Source organism: Scardinius erythrophthalmus, assembly GCF_964197995.2.
Source record: "Scardinius erythrophthalmus genome assembly, chromosome: 5".
NCBI lineage: Eukaryota > Metazoa > Chordata > Actinopteri > Cypriniformes > Leuciscidae > Scardinius > Scardinius erythrophthalmus.
This window is the reverse complement of record NC_138225.1, coordinates 55,499,562-55,520,983: the sequence shown is the minus strand read 5'-3', so window position 1 is coordinate 55,520,983 and position 21,422 is coordinate 55,499,562. Positions and strand designations below refer to the sequence as shown.

The window sequence follows — 21,422 nt, the reverse complement described above, 5'->3', positions numbered from 1 at the left end:
GACATGTTGAAGATTTACAGAGAGGCCTTTGCACCGGCGGTGTAATTGTTGGTTAAACCTCCTTTAATCCAAAGGATTTTCTACACAACTGCTAATTTGTCATGACCACCATTAATATCTGAAAATACAAGACGTTCCTCAATCAAATGAATTAAATAAACGATGCGCTCAAGTGGGCTTAAGCAGTGAACGAGATATAATCAGATGAGACTTGCTTTAACTCTTAGGATAACACTAACTTTAGTGTAGTTAAGTTTATTGATTTTCAGTTATTAAAATGGTGTCTCCAGTAAACTTCAGCTCTGCCAACTCTGTAAAGTCATTGTTCATAGAGTTAAAATAATGGCATAGATTAATGTCACAGTCAGCAGAGTTGCATTAAATAAATTCAGAATTCAAGGAAGAATCTTTTACATTTATTCTGTTTTCTATGCACATTTTGTTTTATGTACAGCATGTTTGTGTGTTTTGACAGTTTTTCGTAAGCATTCGACATTTTTAAACCAGTCTGATCACCCTTTCTCTACATTTTTTCCCTTTTTTTTTAGCTAAAAAAGAAAGTTTGACTACAAAACTCAAAGTAATTTAAAAAAAACTAATTTCAAAAAGTCAACCTAGGAAATGTCCTTTAACGTAAAGTAAAAGAAAGTTTTATAATACAAGAAAAATAAATACTATTAACAAGAAAAAAAAAATCTGCTGACTACAAGTGTCCAAATATAAACATTTCCATACCAAAGTTTAACGTACTACATGTTGCATGTAAATCAAACCGATATAGATGTTCTAGAAGAACTCAAGCATGTTTGAGTTATCAACTCTGTGATCGGTGTTCTGATGTCCCTCATGAGAAACTGGGCCGCACGTCTGTGATAACAAGCTTATTGTTTTCAGATAACCGTTTAGTAAGAAGTGCTAATTCATCCACTTAATTTTACCGGTGTTTTGTATCATGGACTTACTGGTAGTTTAGAGACACAAAGATACATAAATGATTTTTTTCAAAATTGCTCTAAGTGGAAAAAACGTGTAATATATCCCTGAACAAAATCTGCATCACCAAAATGTGTGTCTTTACCAACTAACCCAGCACTTCTGCCTGGCTTTCAGAGACTGGTGGAGCTCACTGACCAGATGAAGGGTTGATGTTTGAGAACAGACAAGATCCCAAAGACTTACTTTCAAAAGACAAGGTCAACTCAAACAATGAGATGGAAAAAATACTATAAAACTGGATTTCTTTCCTCAATTACTTTGCCATCTTTTTTTAATAAAACTCGGCATCTTTGTGCATTAGTCCTTGCATTGAAAGGGAAGATTTAGTCCCTGATATACAGTCAGTCTCATGCAAACGAGTCTCGTGTTCCTGTCCTGAGACTCTCGCTGCTGGAAATGCACTGCAAAAATGCTTTTCTTACTCAGTATTTTTGTCTTGTTTCCAGTCCAAATATCTAAAAATTCTTAAATCAAGATGCATTTACTAAATGAGTAAAATGACATATATAGATATTATGTCTTGTTTTCTGGGCTGAGAAAAATCTTAATTCAAACAGAAACAAGATAATTTGTCTTACCCCATTGGCAGATAATTTTGCTTGTTTTAAGCAAAAACTCACATAATTTTGATTATATCCTCAGAAAACAAGACACGAGGTGCGTCCCAAATCGTGTACTTGTGCACTATTCTACGCCATTTTGTAGAATAAATAGTGCGTTCACACTGAAAATTCACTGAAAAAGTACCCGGATGATGCACTTATTTAACAGAAAAAACGAAGCGTGGAACGTTGGCCACTTCATGCACTCGACTGTCGCAGATTTAATCACGTAGATCAACATCAGACTCCCATGTTAGAAGACAAAATAAACGTATAAAGTTCATACACTACACAATTGAGTGCATAGTGTATAGTGCATCGTTTGGGTCACAGCAATAATATCGTATGGCATTTTACTACTTTAGTAAATGCATCTTGATTTAAGAATTTTTAGATATTTGGACTGGAAACAAGACAAAAAAAACTAAGTGCGAAAGTATTTTTGGCAGTGTGGCCTCTGATGTTTACGGCACAAGTCAGCCTGGATATATAAAAGATATAAATATGCATAAAGCTCCATCCTCCATGTTGGTGATCCAGTTAGCTGGCTTCGTTCCAGTCGGGCATGACGTGCACGGTGTGGTACTGGTGCGGGGAGAGTGTGTGTGTGTGTGTGTACAAGTACTCGTTTCCAGTGGGCGACTGGATCCCTGCGCTCGGACTGCACTGGCGCCCAAGTGGCTGATGGGACATTGAGCTCTGGTACATGGAGTGGGCGTCGCCCAGCTGCGGGGAGGCGTGGCCTGAGACGCCACTCAGCCGGGACACCAGCGGGCCGGAGGTGAAGTGAGCCGAGAAGTGCTGGTAGGGCTGATGCATGCCGGCGTACGGGGAGACGCCCGTCCAGGTGTTGCAGCTGATGTCCTCCAGGCTCGGCACGGGTTCGCTGGATTGGGACGCGCTGGCGTACATGCAGGCCTGGCGCTGACCCGACTCGGGCCTGTAGGGGGCGCCGCTGAGACCCAGAGCCTGAGAGTAGCTCACGGGCCGGTAGTAGTGATCGTCCTCGCTGGATGAACTTTCCACGTAGCTCTTCTTGTAGGAGTGCTCTCCCGCGGGACAGTCGTCCTCAGCTGCACACAGACACAACGGGATGGAAATGAACTCGCTAGAATCTCACAAGCCGATCAAACGGGACTGAATCATTGCGATTAGATTTGCCACTGTGAAAAGTAATCGTAATCCTAACCAAAACAGCAAAAAACATTAAAGGGTTACTTCAGGATTTAGCATTAAGCTTTGTATTAGTAGAAAACCTGTAGTATTTTCGAATTACCATGCTTTCCCCCCTCATATCCCCCTGAGAGGAGAGATTTATGTATTTTTTGTCTGGAAAAAATCCTCCGATGACGCAAAAATCGTCATTTTGCGTCATCGGAGGATTTTCTGGCCAGAGGCTAAAGACTACAGCCAGTAGATGGCGTTGTTCCGCATGTTTTCAACCCGCCCATACAGGGTGGGATCTCACTCACAGAATGTACACAGTATCAGCCGTCTTTCTTTGGAAGCTAAGCTAGCATGCTCTTGTTCTGTGGAGAAAGCTGAATAATAGGAGAAAGCTGAGTAAGTAGGGGTTACCATCTTCCTTTTCCCGGACTTGTCCGGCGGGCGAGACTGTTAAAAATGTCCGGGATTCGGCTTTTGCGTTCTACGGTCGCCATTCATTGTTTACATGCACACCTCTCGTTTCAATCTAACTGAATTAATTCCGATCGGTGAATCTGACTGTAGTGTTTACATGAACGCTAAACAAGTGCGTTTGATGCGGTTGATGTGCGTTTTAACATTGCTAAGAAAATTCCCGCTCCTCCGTGAGAGATGCGTTCTCCCGCGGCCGTCAGCCTCGTCCTGCTCGCCACAGTAAACATGATGAATGGCGACTGTAGAACGCAAAAGCCGAATCCCGGACATTTTGGGTCTCTAAATCCCTGGCAAACTCATCACTTAGGCTAGCCTTGTTGTTTTCAACTGTGCTCTCTAACCGGTAGGTGTGGCCTCCTAAGGCAGCGAAGCAAGTGCATTCTGGGAGTTGTTGTCTTTCATCCACATAAGCCAAAAATACATTTTCTGGCTTTTCTCAGTCTAGAAAGCTCCAAATTCAAAAATTTCTCCACATTTCTTCTACTTAAATGACATATTTTAAATACACATTCATCTTCCCAGAGGTGAAGTATCCCTTTAAAGTCCCCCTGTGGTGTAAATCCAAATGTTGTTTATATGTGTTTTTTATATTCTTTAAGACAAACCATGTGTAAATTCATGAGTCGACAGCATTGCTGAGTATTTCCTCCTTAAAGGTGCTATAAGCGATGCCACACGTTTTTTAGGTCAAAACATTTTTTGTCACATCCAGCAAACATCTCCTCACTATCCGCTAGCTGCCTGTCCCCTGAACACACTGTAAAAAAACGCGGTCTCTCTAGACACCACAGGCTCCACAAACTGCAACAAAAACGAACTGGGCTCACCCGCACCACAAAACACAATAAACAGAGTTCCAGCCAATCACTGGCGAGAAGTATTTGAGGGTGGGGTCTGGGGGGTTAGTGCGCGTACACATGAAGGGGGACTGGAGGAGAGAGAAGCAGAAGAGGGAAGTTTGAATTATGGCCGACACACGACCAAAGAGACGACGTTCCGATGAAGGATTAGAAACGCGCGAAGTACCGAATTTACATCAGAAAAACCCTCGAAAGGTGGCGAGAACTCCGCCGGCAGAAGGGCTTCTGATCCGACATTCAGTTGCTCTGTTTTTGCAGAACAGGTCAATCCATTTTTCTTTCTAAACCGACGTTCATGTTCGCCAAACCAACACAAGGATGTATTTAGATAGAACTATGCAGTCAGCGTTAACTTTGGTGAATACAACATAGCAGCTAGCGATCAATCTCTATTAAATGATCAAGCAAATTCACAGTAGGGCGACAATTTGTGTGAATGATGTTTTCACCCACTGTTTGTTATGAATTTGAATGTTCATTTATAGGCTATTGACAACTTTGACTAAATTTGTTTACGCCGCCGCCGTTGTTTATGCTCACTGGGAAACGCGAAGCTAACGTTATCTTGCTATTATTGCGTCCTTGTATGGGAGCTAACATATAGTTATAACCTCAGGTGGCGAAACGATTTTAAGATAATGTTTCTCTTTTTCTGCATTCTGTTCTGCAATTAATAAAAGCATTTATCTAACTTGGTGACATTACACGCTGAATGAAGTATCAGTAAAACTCAACTTTGTTTGTAGTGACTACTTTGACTTTCCTTAATGCCCGAAGGGATGGGCGGGGGGATGAGGAGGAGGAAGGGTCAAGCTAGCCTCCGTTTTGTTTGACAACAATTCGAATGTCAACAAGAAGTTATGACTCCCGGGATCGCTTACAGCACCTTTAAAACTGCAGTGAACCAAAGACAGTCTCAAAAACACGCTTTGAAATCGCTGGTGTTTCTGACGTCACAAACTACCTTGTAACCAATCAGATCAACGTGTGATCGCCAACCAGTGGATCTCTGAGCTGAGGGAGTGAGTGGAGGCGGGGCTCATTTGCATATTCATAGAACCGCGCATACTAAATGAGGCAAGGGTGTCGAGTTACATTCAAGATATTGTAAGGCATGAAGACATTTTTTTCAAGGAAAAAAGTTTAAATATGTCATTCTGGTGAGTTTTAAGGGATACAATGAATACAGAGGGACTTTAACACTAAAAGCTAAAGTTTTCAGAAGTGAAATGGATCTTTTTTCTTTTTTTTTTTCCTCTCCTTTATGTGTAGTTGTGTACATGCAACTATGTCTTAAAAAAAAGCACAAAAAAAAGAAGTGAAGTGGAATATGGACCCACCTTTCCTCTTGATGCAGTGATAGTCCTGTCGGTGTTCGTGGGGCAGCGGGTAAGCGGACTGGGACTGGGACTGGGACTGGGTCGAGCTGGAGACCCCGTTCTCACAGGAGTACTGAGAGCTCATGACACCGGGACTGGACAGGACCTGGACGTCTCCACCGAACGGACTCACGCTGGTGCCGACCCGCTGGCGGACAGTGCTGCGAGGAACCACCGGATACTCCTTGGTGCTTTAGAGGACAGAAAAACCCATTTCATGGCTTTCATTTACATGCTTTTCTTTCAGTCAAGCTCTCGAAACCACTCACTGACGACGACCACATGATCTCTTCCCCATGTGTCTACGACCGGAGCTTTCATGCCAATTAATCTATGAAAGATGCATTAATTCCTGGACTATTTCTTTTGAACCACTGACCTGGTTTCCAGTCGTCCGAGTTTAACTCAGACCAGACCTGCTTCGTCTCAGCGTTTGACAGTGGAGGACAGATAGGATATCAGGACCTTTGACTCCGGCACCATAGTGGAGGTTTTCTGATTCTCATTGTATTTTTTATGATACATTACTTTGCTTCGATGTCTTTTTAACGAATTGCGGCTTCCTCACACCTCTTACTTAGTATTTTTGTCTTGTTCAGTCCAAATTTAAAAAAAATGCTTAAATCAAGATGCATTTACTAGATGAGTAAAATGCCATAAGATATTATGTCTTCTTTTCTGAGGAAATAAATCAAAATGAAGTGATTTGTTGCTTAAAACAAGCAAAATTATCTGCCAATGGGGTAAGAAAAATAATCTTAATTCAAACAGAAACAAGTTTTTTTTTTCTTACCCCATTCGCAGATCATTTAGGTTTTTTTAAGCAACAAATCACTTCATTTTGATTAATATCCCCAGAAAACAAGACATAATGTCGTATGGCATTTTATTACTTTAGTAAATGCCTCTTGATTTATGAATTTTTAGATATTTGGACTGGAAACAAGGCAAAAATACGAGGTAAGAAAAGCATTTTTTGCAGCGCTCTTGTAAGTCAAAGCATCTGCAGAATAAATAACTGAGAGTAAAGTTGTATAACTGATTCGGTAGGAGAATCGTACTGGCTTTAGTTGGGTCTTAACGTCCTCAGGTCATTATCTGGAAACTCAATAGAAGGCTCTCGTGGGAGACATTAGTCAGTTCTTTCTCTGCTTGTTTCAAAGTAACAACGGACAAAGTTAACTACGGCATGGAAAGAGCATTGACATTTTTTCCTAGTGTATTATGAAGTCTGTCATTTTGTAGTGGACAACGCCTATGTTGGCTGCAGCACAACCAGATTTTCTGCTTTGAAAATGTGTTTTTCCACACTGCATACAGCAGTCATCTGGAGAAAATAAGAGCGCGATCCATGTGGTCTTTACCTCCACTGGACCAAATATCACGACTGCAGAGAACTGTTGCGGATCTATAGAGCTGAGACTGAGATAGGGTTTGAAGAGGAGCAATCGCACCACAAGTGTCCCGTCAGAGGAGAGCGCTGCCGTCGTGAAGCAGCCGTCTCTGGTTTGTGTCTGCGCTGGCTTGTGTTTGTGCATTGATTAACACGACCCTGTTTAGTTCAGTTTAATCAGTTCTCCTGTTATCTGTGAGACACCTCTGTAAAGAGCCAGCTCCTGATTTGGCTCACTGTAAAATAGCAGAAACCCAAAAACTTGAGGCAACACGCTTCAGGACTTTATTGAGCACTGCAAAAAAATGCTTTTCTTACTCAGTATTTTTGTCTTGTTTCCAGTCCAAATATCTAAACATTCTTAAATCAAGATGCATTTACTAGACGATTAAAATGGCATACGATATTATGTCTTGTTTTCTGGGGAAACAATTAACAATGAAGTGATTTTGTTGCTTAAAAAAAAAGCAAAATTATCTGCCAATGGGATAAGAAAAATAATGTTGTTTCTGTTTGAATTAAGATCAGTTTTCTTACACCATTGGCAGATAATTTAGTTTTTTTAAGCAACAAATCACTTAATTCTTATTCATTTCCCCAGAAAACAAGACATAATACATAGGTATGTCCTTTTATTACTTTAGTAAATGCATCTTGATTTAATAATTTTTAGATATTTGGACTGGAAACAAGACAAAAATACTGAGTAAGAAAAGCATTTTTGCAGTGAGTTTACTCAACTTTTGGAACAAAATGGAATAATAAAGTAATTGTGCTTTTCAAATCTCACAATTCTGACTTTTTCCCTTAAGTTTTTTTCTTGTAATTCTCAGAATAGTTCGATATAAACTCAGAATTTCAATTGTCTTTTCCCTTATTTCAATCCTCCAGGTCTTCGCTTTCATCAAACACAACAGAGCAAGTTCTAAGATTAATCATGCATTTATGCTATTATGAGCATCACATGCTAGTGGTGTAGAACTTTCTTAGTTTGTGTAACTTGTGTCAAACTGAAAAGGTTATAAGGAATTACTTCTATCCACCAAAGCGAGCAGCGTGAATGTGCTGAAGACAGAAGAAACCTCACCGCGGAGAACACTGATCACTCTAATGCTGAAGAACAACAAAACATAATCCGTTTCCTTCTTTTAATGATTTAGAGAAGGCGATTCTTGCTTTCGTCTGTGTGAGACTCATTGCTGCAACTCTTTGAATGTGTGTGTTTGCCAAACAGCAGAATCACAATCCTGCGAGCGGAAGCACATTTTATATTTCCTCAGTTTCGGATAGAAATAGAGTATTAATCTACATCTAAAAGAGGTAATTCCTTCTGTAGCTTCTGAGTGATGAGGCAGTGTGGGTTAGGGTTAGGTAGTGTGTGTGTGTGTGTGTGTGTGTGTGTGTGTAGTGTTTTCTAGGTGTCTTGTCTGTGTGTTTAGTTTTAGTTTTCTCTTAATAGGGTTTATTTCACTGTTGTTCAGCACATTGGTCAATAGTGCTTCATAAATGAACTGATCAAAAACTCTAAAACATTTACTTCTCAATAACAATATTTATGTCATCATAAATCCCCATGACCAAAACTAATAATGATTCAATGCTCAATTGCAAGTTCTTCTTGCTGTTTAATATTAACTTAGTAAATATTTGATGTAATGTCACCGTTTTCTACACCTGAAAGTTCAGAAGTTTGTCTGACAAAGCGAAAGCTCTGATCTGTCTGTGTGTCTATAATCATATCTATGATCTGTCTGTGTGTCTATGATCATATCTATGATCTGTCTGTGTGTCAGTAATAAACCGGATTATAAGCCAGGGTTAGACTCACCTCTGCATCCTCGACATGCGATGCAGCTCCATGTCGTCGCTCCCACGAAAGCCCTTCGCGAAGGGATTGTTCTCGATCTTCAGCTGTGTGATCTGCAAATCAACACACACACACACACACACACACACACACACGTGAGTCTTTTCATCCATTAGAAACAAACAGTGAGATCCTCAGCCTGATCTGAACTCCAGATATCTGGTTATTAACGAGCCCACCAGAGACTGTACGAAGTTTCTTCTATGGCACATCCTGGCAGACAAAGCAGGAAAATCCAGAAGATGATTTCTATATGATTGATTTCCCACGGCTCACTGTGTTCAGACTGACTGTGTTCTGTGTTTCTGTTAATGGGGGAATCCACTGTAACATTAAACACTAAACCACTTTAATGTCTCCACTCTTGACTTTCTAGTAGAACGTTAGATATAGGAGCAGCATGACCGGTGGTTTAGTGTTCTGATGATGAAACCCACAGAAACTGGGGTTTGATCGAAGCTCTAATGTAGGAAAACATCAGTCAGTTTGGGGAAAGATTGCTGTCTTTGCATTAGGATAAAAATGTCTAATAATTCCACATGCGAAGCACTGATAATTAATCTTAATCCTGTCATAGTCTGAGAAATAAAATAAAATGTCAAAAGTCAACGTCAAATATTTTGCCTTTTGTGAATAGTGTTCATGCACTTAAAAACAAAGGGTTTGGTAACGCTTTACAATAAGGTTCATTAGTTAACATTAATTAATGTATTTACCAACATAAACTAACAATGAACAATACATGTGTTATTATATTAGTTAATCTTTGTTAATGCTCATGTTAGTTCACATGCATTAACTAATGTTAACTAATATAACCTTTTAATAACATATTAGTAAATGTTTAAATTAATATTAACTAAGATTAATAAATGCTGTGGAACTATTCCTCATTCTAGTTCATGTTAACTATAGGAAGTTAACTAATGTTAACTAATGAACCTTATTGTAAAGTGTTACAAAATATTTGTGATAACTTTGATTTTTTTTATAGTTGCTTTTAAAAGTTTGATTATAAAAAGTATTATTATTATCTTTGTGATAATGTGATCATCTGATTTGATAGATTATAAAATCTGTGAATCTGTGAAAGTGAATAAAAGACAGAACATAAAATGAAAAAACCTTAAAGTCCCCCCCCCCTCTCTCTCTCTCTCTCTGGCTGTTGTGCTGTGTTTCCTAACAGGACTTGATCTTTGACATTGCTTTGGCTCTCACTTGAGATGAGACCTATTAAAAATGTCCCTTTGAGCTTTTATAAACCCACTATGCGCTTGGCAGACTTCACAAAATTGAGTAGTTTTGTAAATGACAATTTGATGTTGTTAATGTGCACATTTTACTAAGAGTGCAAAAAGGAAATATTCGAAATATTCCAACGATGTCGCATTTGCTAAGCTCGACCAATGTTTGAAAATTCGCAACTTTGTTTTATGATGCTGTAGTTACCTATTGTTTTTCTGTTTATATTCTCTTTTTTTCTCTTAATTTTCACTGCTCAATTTGATTAACCGAAGTACAGGTTATTGCATTTTGGAAACGCAAGTCTGTGCGTTAGCCTATATTAGCAGTATATGGTATATATAGGCTATATATGGCACGGGTCTGTTAGTCGCATGAAATCACCACATTCACAGGCTAGACTTGCTGAAGAATATGTGCCATCTATGCGCTGGTAAATTGTGTTTTGTAACTTGTAACATGTTGCTCATGCTCATAAATCTGGTCCACACATGATTACCAGCGCTGGTTTGTTTGGCTGCAACCTGAAGACCCAAAAGGTTATTCAAATCTATTATTTTTAATGACATACAGGTGACGTGCTTTTACTCTTTTAAGGTGTGCAAAATTGCTTTCTTAAAAAAAAATATGTTAAAAGACGTCGGTTAAATTAACAATTTTATGTTGCATGTAGGCTCTGTAAATAATTAATATACTTCTTCCGTGTGTATTAAAACCCAACTTTTGAGGCTTTGTGTTAAAAGCGAGGGCGAAAACACTAGAAGCTTCAACGCGTCAAATAAACGTCTGTTTTACACCAATCGCAATCAATTAATAAATACAGGTAAACAAAAGAGGTCTGAATTATAGTGTGCTAAATGTGTGCATTTCGATGTTCTTTCCCACATTACCCAGATGAGTGCTAGAAAGTAAGTTTCCATCTTTACCATATTCCTACATTTGCGATCGAGCGGAATCACGGCGTCGTTAAGGCTGATTATTATTTAATCACAGCGCAAAAACGAGTTTTTAACTGGATGCAACTAGTGTGACAAAAACACACCCTTGCATTAATTTTATCATAAGCACATAACGCCATAATGTATTAAGGACATGTTATTTAGTTTATTTGTGCATTATTTTCGTAATCTGTATTTTCCAGAGAATGACATGCGTAACTTTGACGAGGCAGAAATGTCTTGGTTTTGGAGCTGAACTGTTAAACAACAATCGGTTTTACAATTCACGAGTGGAAATATTCTGAGAAACACAACAGCTGACCAAAAAATAAATAAATAAATCACGTTTTCATAATAGGCTATTTAGTTGGCACATAAACATTTCGGACATGTTTAATTCTTTTTTGTTTTCTAAGTTAGAATAAAATTAATCTGGATGTCTAATAATGCACGCGTTACTTTATTAACTTTAGCACAGTCGCACGATGATCTTTTCTGGAGAATCGCTGAACAGATTTAAACATTTCGTGGATTCAGAGTGAAAAATCTAAACATGCACTGTAATAAAATATAATGTAATAATAGCATATATAATGGCTTGTTAGCCTACATAAATTAATATCATATTAATTAGTATAATAATAATTCCCAGTTATATTTAGCAACAATATTTTTTTGATATAGCTGAGCAATCTAATCTGTTTTCGGGCCAATCTCAAGTTAGGCGCGTAATTTGATTGAATCATTCGACCAATCAGGAATCATAAGATCACACACATCTGACCTGTACTAATTCAATAATTCAATAACACACACTCACACACACACACACACACACACACACACACACACACACACACACACACACACACACACACACACACACACACGAATCTATTTTCTAACTTCATGCTTAGAATGTTTAAGCTGATCTCAACATGATAAACCTGAAACGTTCGATCCGATCCTTCTCACCTTGTGGTTCTGGTAAGACGTGACTGCGATGAAGGCCGTTTCTGGGAACACATGAGTGCAGAAAGCGGTGTTTTTGGACCCAAATCCATTATTTTCATCTGCCTTCACGATGTGGATCCTGGGCTGATATTTATGCATGGAATTCAGGATGATCTGAAAAGAAAATAGAGCTTAAATATGACGATCAAATGCGTAGCCTATTATTTAAAGGATCTTCGATAATAGGCCTACAATAATAAAGCTAAAGACACTTCATTTAAATTATGCTATGATTAATGTCATTGCGAAAGAAGAACGCTTATTAATTGTTTTTCTTATTTCTATTAGCTGCGTTTTTTAAACACATTTTTTTCAGAAACGCTTTGAGATCAATGATAATCGGCGCTGTCGCGCTCCGTCTGTTCGCACTTACACCTGATTAACCCGCTTTATTTGGGAAACTTCACTTTTTAAGTGAAATGTGTGTCGGACTCAGTTACAGAACCTTTGCTGAGTCTCTGATTTTAACATGACAAACAGTTTGTCCATCTCTAAAACCGCTTGCCCGGCTACTTGTAGTTCAGAGTTTGTAGTAGCCTAGCCTATAGCCTAGCCTAGCCGGTAACTTTTAAACAGAATATTGCTTTTTTTGTCCAAGTTCTTTTCGGTTCTGTGGCCTGTTCTTTTCCAAGTCAAATATGTGTGTGTGTGTGTGTGTGTGTGTGTGTGTGTGTGTATAATGTAGGCTACTTTGTCTAAACTTTGCATTCTGGATGTAGATGCCAAGTTTAACACACACACACACACACACACACACACACATTCCTCTTTTCCATTTTCATGCGTTTTCCCCTCGCAAGCATTCTCCAAACAACTGCAGCATTTCTGCTTTGATCAGTGACATCAGTCCATCGGTGTGTGTGTGTGTGTGTGTGTGTGTGTGTGTGTGTGTGTGTCTGAGCCGCTTTTGGCTCGAATCAACACCGAGACTTGGAAAGCAGGACTTGCTGTAAACTTTAAACATTGATCTCAGCTGAGAATATTGCTTTTGCTCCAGATCGACAAGATGATTTATTGCAAAAAAAAAGAAAAGAGAAATGCATTGCTTTAAAATGTGATGTCAAAATAAAAGTCTTGAGCAAACTAAAGGCCTGCTTGGATTCTGCAACCAAACAGCTTCTAATATTAGTAAATCTGGACATCAGAACAGTGTTTGCTGGACCACCCACTAGTGTTAGTCTGCTCTGTCCTGCCCTGTTTCAGCTTCTCCAGCGCCGTATGATAGTTTTTAATGATAGTGAGCGATCACTGAGGGCAGTGAATGTTACTCCACTCTTTCATGTTCCCGACATCACAGGACTCCGAAACCCTGCAGATTAACAGCCGTTGTGTTCCTCTGTCCATCACTCATCACACACTGTCTGCACATATAAACAGTTTGAAGCACAGTTATCCAAACTCTGATATTTCTGCATGGCTGCGAGAGGCAAGGGAGTGTGTGTGTGTGTGTGTGTGTGTGTGTGTGTGTGTGTGTGTGTGTGCACTGATGAATGAGACTAAAATGATCAAAGCCAAAGCTAAAAAATCTAAGAAAGCCTTGAACTTGGAAAATTCAGACTGTGTTGTATTGCTTTTACATGCTTGGTAAGTGATCCACATGGGAATTATTGTGAGTTTCTTTCAGACATCTTTATCTCATCATTGGAGTCTAATTAAGACGGAGTTTGGAAATATTGGCTGTTTTTATGTATTTCCTAACAGGTTCCAGCTTATAGCATCGCATGTTCAGCCCTGCTTCTGAGACTACAATTATAAATAGGTCTGAAATTATTTCAACCACCTGGAACAACAGACCGATAGATTGTTATTTTGGTCGAGAAGCCGTACTTCATTTATAAATCCCAGGGTGCTCTTTCGGCACAAAGGGGGCTCGCCAAGAACCACTGCAACCAATCAAAAATGCATTCTGGACAGAAATTTACAACTCGACTCACATTCCAGCAAGGCTCCGATTTCATTCTGCCAGCTGAGGTTTGGCAGAGAAGCAAAGCCGATCGACTACACAGCAAAACACGCATATGAGGACCTCAGTGCTCTCCTAATCTGAGAACTGTTGATTCACATGCTCTTGGATTAAGATGATCGCTGTGAGTGTGAGCTGGTCTTTCTTTGCTTGACGCTTCGCGTATCGAGATTGCTGGTATGCCTGGAGAAAATTGCATTTCTTCAGTTTCCAGAGCGTAAATTAGTAATCTGAACTCCGTGTGTCCACATCTGAGAGGGCTGCGAGTGCTTTTGTTGTCTCAATTATCATGACTGGATTTAAGAAGTGTTTCGGTTGTTACTCTGATCTGGCGTTTGTCAGCGGCACCTTTTCAGATCTGTGTTTCCTGGAGTTCAATTCACACGCAAAACGCAAAACGCTACCTAAAAACTCCAATCCTCATTCTCTGCTTCGCCTGAGTTTTTGTCATGATCATTTTGTGCTACACTGGAAAGAAAAGGTTACATCTAAACTAACTGGTTGTATTCAAGTCAAAAATATCTGTAACCAATACTTCACACTGCAAAAAATACCTTTCTTACTTTATTTTTTTGTTTCTACGTCAAATATCAAAAAAATTCTTAAATCAAGAGTCATGTACTACATTAGTAAAATGCCATACGATATTATGTCTTGTTATCTGAAAAAAGAAAAGAAAAAGAAATTCAAAATTAAGTGAGTTTTTATTTAAAACAAGCAAATTTATCTGCCAATGGGATAAAAAAAAAAAAACATTCTTGTTTCTGTTTGAATTCAGATTATTTTTCTTTTCCCATTGGCAGATCATTTTGCTTTTTTTAAGCGAAAGATCACTTCATTTTGATGTATTTCCCCAGAAAACAAGACATAATATTGTATGTTATTTTAATCACCTAGTAAATTACTCTTGATTTAAGAATTTATAGATATTTGGACTGGAAACAAGACAAAATACTGAGTAAGAAAAGTATTTTTGCAGTGAAATTTATGCCCCAAAAAACATTTTTTTTAGGGGTTCAGCCAGGTAGAAATAGCTTTTTACACACTGATTTTATCCATATTATGTTTGCTGGAAGAGTTAATGTTAGTTTCAAAGCAAATCCACATAAGACAGATATTCACTCACATGTCCGAAGGGATCGAGGTGGTTGTTTGTCAGCTTGAGTTTCTGGAAAGACACCAGTTGCCTCATCCAGTGCGCGCCAGTGGCCGGAGAGTCGGGATGAACGTACAGTCTTCCCGGCATCGCAGGTTCAGCTTTCCCCGTCACAGACCTAGAGCAGAACACACGCTAGTCTTTATCCTGGCAGAAGATTACAGCCATCGCCAGTTTCTCTCATGTCATTATTGATAGTGCAAAACACATGGTGCTTCAGTGTAAATACACACGGACTTCCCATCTGTAGACTTTTATACTTGCAAAGTTCAATTTAATCCACATTTATGTGTATAGCGCTTTTAACAATACACATCGTTTCAAAGCAGCTTTACAGAAAATGCACGAGTCCACATTACAGTTTACAGAGATCTGTTATCAGAGGAGACTATGTAAGTTATGCATTTCAGAAATGCACATATATAAATCACACATATACAAAATATTATATCAATAGCTGTTTTCTCTCATGTGATTATTGAGCTTCTGTTTATCTAATCATGCATTAAGTACAAGGATGATTTCATTAAAACTAAAAGATGTTTTGTTCCCTCAACATGTGTTTCCTTTATTGAAATCGAAACTTGTCAAAATGTGATCAGCCTCCATCCATCATGCATCGCTGCCTTGTGTGTTGAGCATAATGTGTTTCAAAGCCCGGTTTATTTGGTTAATGGCTAAGATGATGGTTGATCAAGAGGGTCGTTAGTTCCAGAACATGCACTGAACTGGTAATTATCAGAGATGTTGGCCTGTGGACGTCCGCCCTCAGTGACCTCAACTATTCAAACCACTGACCCTGAAAGAGGAGCATAAAACAAGTAGCATAATACGCTGTTTTCTGTCGGAAGCGGATGAAATCGTGTGTAATAAGGCTGTTTTTCCTCATCTTTTAATGCACACACTAAATAAAGTTAGTATAAACTTTCAATTGTTTTAAGCTGAAATGAACAAACATATGTGTGTAAACATTAAGAAATGCCTTCTTTTCTTAGTGTGTGTCTCTGCATCTTTAAGCATGAATAAAGACCATGAATGAGTCTAATTTAATTATTTAATTAAAAGGGATATGTGACAGTTTTGATAGGTCTTGCCATGAACTTTTGAGAAGCTTTAGCACTAGAAGAGGATAAGAAATGGACAATCAAAGCAACAGTGAGAGCTTTAAACGTAAGCCATCTATTTGAGCAAAGTAAATAACAACCCGCTCCAGTGACATTAACTGCGAATAAAACAATTGATGACTCACGAACCATTTGTTATCCGCGAATTTATAGCGGTGGTCATCGGCTGGCACAACATCCATCAGGAGAATGTATTTGGTTTTGGGGTTCAACCCGGTGACCTTCACTTTGAAGCTGGGAAACATGCGCCTGTGGACGAAAACGGGACAATATTACAGCAGGGATCGCGTAAAGGCTTCTCTCAAATAATAATAACAATAGTAATTATAAAAATTCAATATATTTAATGTATATTTGTCACTGGAGCAAACAAAAAATGCTTTGGCCAAATCGATTATTTTATGCGTGTGTTTTGGAGACATATTTTGACACGCAACAATTTTCGCTAATCTCACACCCTGGGTTTAGAGTTCGTAAGAATAGTTACATCGTAAAATGCGTACGAATAGGTCGTTAGATAGCGTTGGTTAGACACACTTTAGTTAGTATGGTATATCTGATTCAGATTAATTTTGTCTCAAAGGCCTATACAGATAAGTCTGCAAATACAACGCTTAAATCACAGAATATAGGCTAAAAGGAACATTTAAGGACAAGGGAAAAAAAAGAGATATTGGGTGAATTAAAACTATGAAAAGTGTGCATATATGGGAGAAGAGAATATGCTTTCAGTGGCTCAACTTCACACGTGATGCTCGGTCTTTAAGAAGAAACGCGTATTAAAATGCACAAAAGTATCGAGCAGTTTGTGGCGATTTTATCGAGTGTTTGATACTCTAGATAGAGAGGGATTTTTTTCCCCACTAAACTGACTTGAAAATGTTGTTAGTACAAAAGCCGCCTTGTTCTGCTCTGTGCAGAGAGAAAATCATGAGCTGCACGTTTTTGAAAGCTGCCGCGATTATGAATAATAAATGAGAAGAACAAGACAATTTGCTGCATGCAAACGGATATTTATGACGTTACACATCAACGTAATCTCCCGCGATGAGCTCGGTGTTTCTCGACCTTCACCTGGCCTTTTTAATCTCACACTGATCATAATGTTCAGCAACTGAGGAGTCCATGCACAGATTTCAGCTTTAAACCCACATGTGATTTCTGAGAAAACTTTCCTGTTTTTGACGAAGCAGAAGTTTTTATCAATAAAAGAACTGAAACATGTTCAATGTTTTTAAAACTCTTCTCAGCTATTAGAGAGGAATATCAGCGCCCGAAACTCCACACTGCTGCTTTAAACAATTAGTTTATAATTTACAAACAATTAATATCCATTATAACCTTAAAACGCCCTGCTAATTTTATATTTCAGACGCAATACATTTAATATGCGATGATATAATTTTTAAATGCTCTTTAAGTTTTAGAGAAAGATCCGAGTTTATCATTAGGCTAATTATAACATTAGTGGAAAAATATGCATCAATAATCCAAATGATGATTGTTTCCAGCTCCAGTTATAACTTGCATAAAAACTCATCTTAAATTAGGAGTCAAAGCATTACTTATTGAAGTTCCGGAATTAGCCTTTACTTAGACTGCAACTTTCAAAACACATTCAATAATAATAAAGAATGCAATACATCTAAATTAATCACTAAAAAAAATCGCTAGGCTAGTTGTTGTAGAAACATGCTTTTTTTTATTTTATTTTTTTATTTATTTTTTGTTATTAGCCAAGCAACCCAGTCTGTTCCGTTAAAAATTAAATTGAAAATGTATAATTAATTCTATTTCAATAAACTATGATCATTGCATGGGAAAATGTATATAGGAATATGCATAATGAATAATATACAATTAGTATACAATTACTGAATGATAATAATAATTAGGCCTCGTGTTATAATGATCAGTTCGTATTTGTGCATTTTTAAGGTTATCTGAAAATTGCATCGATGCAATGAAAATATTTGTTTCTTACCTCCCTGCTTTGGTGATGATCATTTCAGTTCCCACTTCATGAAACTTTGCCCACAACTCTCGCTCGTGCAAGTAAACTTTTATCCCTTCCATTCCCTTTTAAAAAGACAGATGCATATGCAGAGAATTAACATGTGCACTGCATCGTTCAAGCATTAATAACAAGGCTAACGCTAAACAAAATGGCATCAAAATGCAAGAGGAGAAAAAAGTTGTTCAGCTTTAAAGAAAAGTAATAAATGAGCAGAATTCACTCCAAGATTAAGTTCGTAGAACTTTAGATTTAGATTTTGTTCTAAACAAGCATTTTAAAAATTGAGAAAGCTAACATTGCTTGATGAAAATGCGTTATTATTTGCGAATGATATAGCAAAGAGAAAACATTTTCAGAAATATGCACTGCCATACACTCCCACACACACAGCCTGTTACACACACTTGTGTTCTGCGTTACACTTAGTTGCAATATTTCGTTTTTGGGTAACACTTTACAATAAGGTTCATTAGTTAACCTTAGTTAAAATGAACTGAGAATGAGCATTATTAATCTTAGTTGATATTAATTTCAACATTTACTAATACGTTAAGTCAAGTCAAGTCACCTTTATTTATATCGCTTTTTACTATACAGATTGTATCAAATCAGCTTCACAGTGATGAAGTGAAAATAATACAACAAAGTTTGTTGAAATGTGCGTCATCGTCCACCTTAAGGCAGGCAGATCAATAATATTAAATGTCAATGTAATAAATGTATTAAAATCAAAGGTTGTGTTTGTTAACATTAGTTAATGCACTGGGAACTAACATGAACAAACAATGAACAGCTTAATTTTTATTAACTAATATTAACAAAGCTTAATAAATACTGTAACAGATGTCATGGTTAGTTCAGTAAAGTGTAACCTGTTTTTGTTTAATTATGCATCTCTTTCCGTCAATCTACATTTGAATTTGAACTCGTGTAAAAGATGTAACTTTAGATTATGCCTCGTCGAGCACCTGAGCAACAGTAAGTTATGAAGTTACTGCACAGCTTTGTTAATTTTCTTATATTAGCGACTGTTCGACAGTTACCTCAGATCAGCAACTACAGCGGATTCCTCACACACACTTAGAAAACTGCATGGGCACATCCCACAGACCTCTACCGTGCTCTATAGCCGAATACTAAAGCCTGACCTGACAGAAAACTCTCTGCAATTTTACGTTCAAAAATTACCTTATATTGTTTTACAAATAAGGACGACTCCAAAACCGTTTTAGCTCTGGCAGATTTAGCTCACTTCTGGGTGCAAGTCTGAAGCCAAAACATGGTTAAGTACACGCACACACACACACACACACACACACACACACACACACACAGTAGCTGTTACCTGTTGAATGTATGTAGTCTGTGAGGATGGGGATTTGCTAGCGGCTCCATTCTGTTTCTCTGATTTTCCCTCGTTTTGTAAATCTTTTGATTCGGAGTCACTCGGAGAGTTTTGGAGCCGAAAAGTGTCTTCGCTGTCCGCCATGTCTGAACTCTTCCACCGAGGCCTGAGGACACACAACACACCATCAGCTCTTCTGACTCTTTTAAACACGCGTTTGTGCTGTTCATTTCCCTTCAGCCCGTTTGCAGCACTTTAATAAGTCCAAGCATTGATTACAATGACATAAACTCTCATTGTGCTTGTGAGTCTCGCTTTTCTGATCACGAAATAAACTTATGTTACAAAACTAACAATGCAATTCCAAATCTGTACACAAATATCCGAGGTTTTCGAAGCATTCTTCATTAAAACTCTCACATGTGCTCCTACAAAAACATCATTTTGAAAAGTCTGCTCGCATAAACCATCGCAACATTCTTGGAAAACAAACACACACCTGCACATTAATATACATACATATTAGATACATAATGCATAAACATTTAGCTTTTGGTTGCACTGTATTTTAAGGTGTCCGTGTTACACTGTAATTATACATTTACGCACTGAGTAATAATTAATTACATGTACTTACTATAGGAGTTAGGATTAGGGGTTGCACTTTATTTTGAGGTGTCTTTGTTACACTGTAATTTTACATTTAAGTACTGAGTAACATTAAGTAACTACATGTACTTACAGGGTTAGGATTAGGGTTTGGTTAAGGGTTAGTTGCATGTAATAATGCATAATTAATAGCTATTAGGCCACTATAGTAGCATAACTACATGTAACATATTGCATACAATGACACAGTAAAATAAAGTGTTACCGGATTTGGTTTAGGGTTATTTGCTTGTAATTATATAGTAATATGTGTAACAAGGACACTCTAAACTAACTTTTTAAACAATGCAGTTCTGTTCACATTGTCTTCCTCGATGCGTCTATGAATTCTATGAATGCAGGAGATATACAATCATTGCACGGGTATCTATTACAACTTTCTTTGGAGAGATGAACACAACTGTTTGATAAATACTATTCCGCAATGTATTTTAACTACAACGATCCAGAATCGACCATTCTATGCACCACGGATGTTTTTCACATGTGTTTATGGATTCTGAAGCGATGGCTTAAGTGCAACAACTCACTGAATCAAGAAGAAGCGGACTCTGGACATTACCTGAAATCAGCGAATCCCAGAATCAGCACAGCGAGCTCGAGCAGCTCCAGATATGGCCGGTTTGATGGTTTTTTTGTCACATATATTCCAAGCGCGATGAAGCTCACGGGATTCTGCTCGGGGAACCCATGGATTTACTCTCGGTCCTCCGCGAAGAGAATCTTCATCCAGCACGGGAGAATATAGAGATTAAAAACGAGAATCTCAGTGATGGACCTGCACTAAAGTCAGTTCACGGAGTAAAGCAGAGGATCTGTCTGGTATTCCTGGAGAAAAGAAGCACGATCACCTCCTCCCCCTCTCTCTCTCTCTCTCTCTCTCTCTCTCTCTCTCTCTCTCTCTCTCTCTCTGTTCCTCTAATGGTCAAACCCCGTGCCTTACACAGGGAAACGGAAGCACTGGGATGAACACGTAGTGTGTGTGTTCGTCTGCAATGCCGTGACAATATCGGTCCACCCACAGTATAACTGCCCCGCACACACACACACACACACACACACACCCCTCATCTGCATGTGCTCTTCTCTCAGAAGACGTTTTACTTCTCTCAGGAGACGTTTTACACGCACATATTAAATAAGTTCGCATCTCATCTTGTTATATAGCCTAGGCTATTTTGCGTCTTGTCGGATCAATTTTGTTTTATTAAAAGGC

General features: G+C 38.3%; 1 protein-coding gene across 3 annotated transcripts; it reads right to left on the bottom strand.

Annotated features, from left to right (window-relative positions):
* Positions 1 to 396: 396 nt before the first annotated feature.
* On the bottom strand, positions 397 to 21,208 carry tbx5a (T-box transcription factor 5a; the record flags this gene model as incomplete). Of its 3 annotated transcripts, XM_081365321.1 has the most annotated exons (10): positions 20,769 to 21,208; positions 19,538 to 19,703; positions 18,160 to 18,254; positions 16,305 to 16,424; positions 15,022 to 15,169; positions 11,894 to 12,046; positions 8,700 to 8,791; positions 5,440 to 5,669; positions 2,224 to 2,671; positions 397 to 1,431 (listed from the first exon to the last, which is right to left on the bottom strand). In XM_081365321.1, exons 2-10 carry the CDS (start codon positions 19,679 to 19,681, stop codon positions 1,419 to 1,421), a joined length of 1,443 nt encoding a protein of 480 aa, XP_081221447.1. In that variant the 5' UTR covers positions 19,682 to 19,703; positions 20,769 to 21,208. The 3 variants fall into 3 exon arrangements, with proteins under 3 accessions (XP_081221447.1, XP_081221448.1, XP_081221446.1); XM_081365322.1 differs by lacking the exons at positions 19,538 to 19,703; positions 20,769 to 21,208 and adding an exon at positions 19,161 to 19,215; XM_081365320.1 differs by lacking the exon at positions 397 to 1,431 and having other exon boundaries at positions 2,139 to 2,671.
* Positions 21,209 to 21,422: the final 214 nt, after the last annotated feature.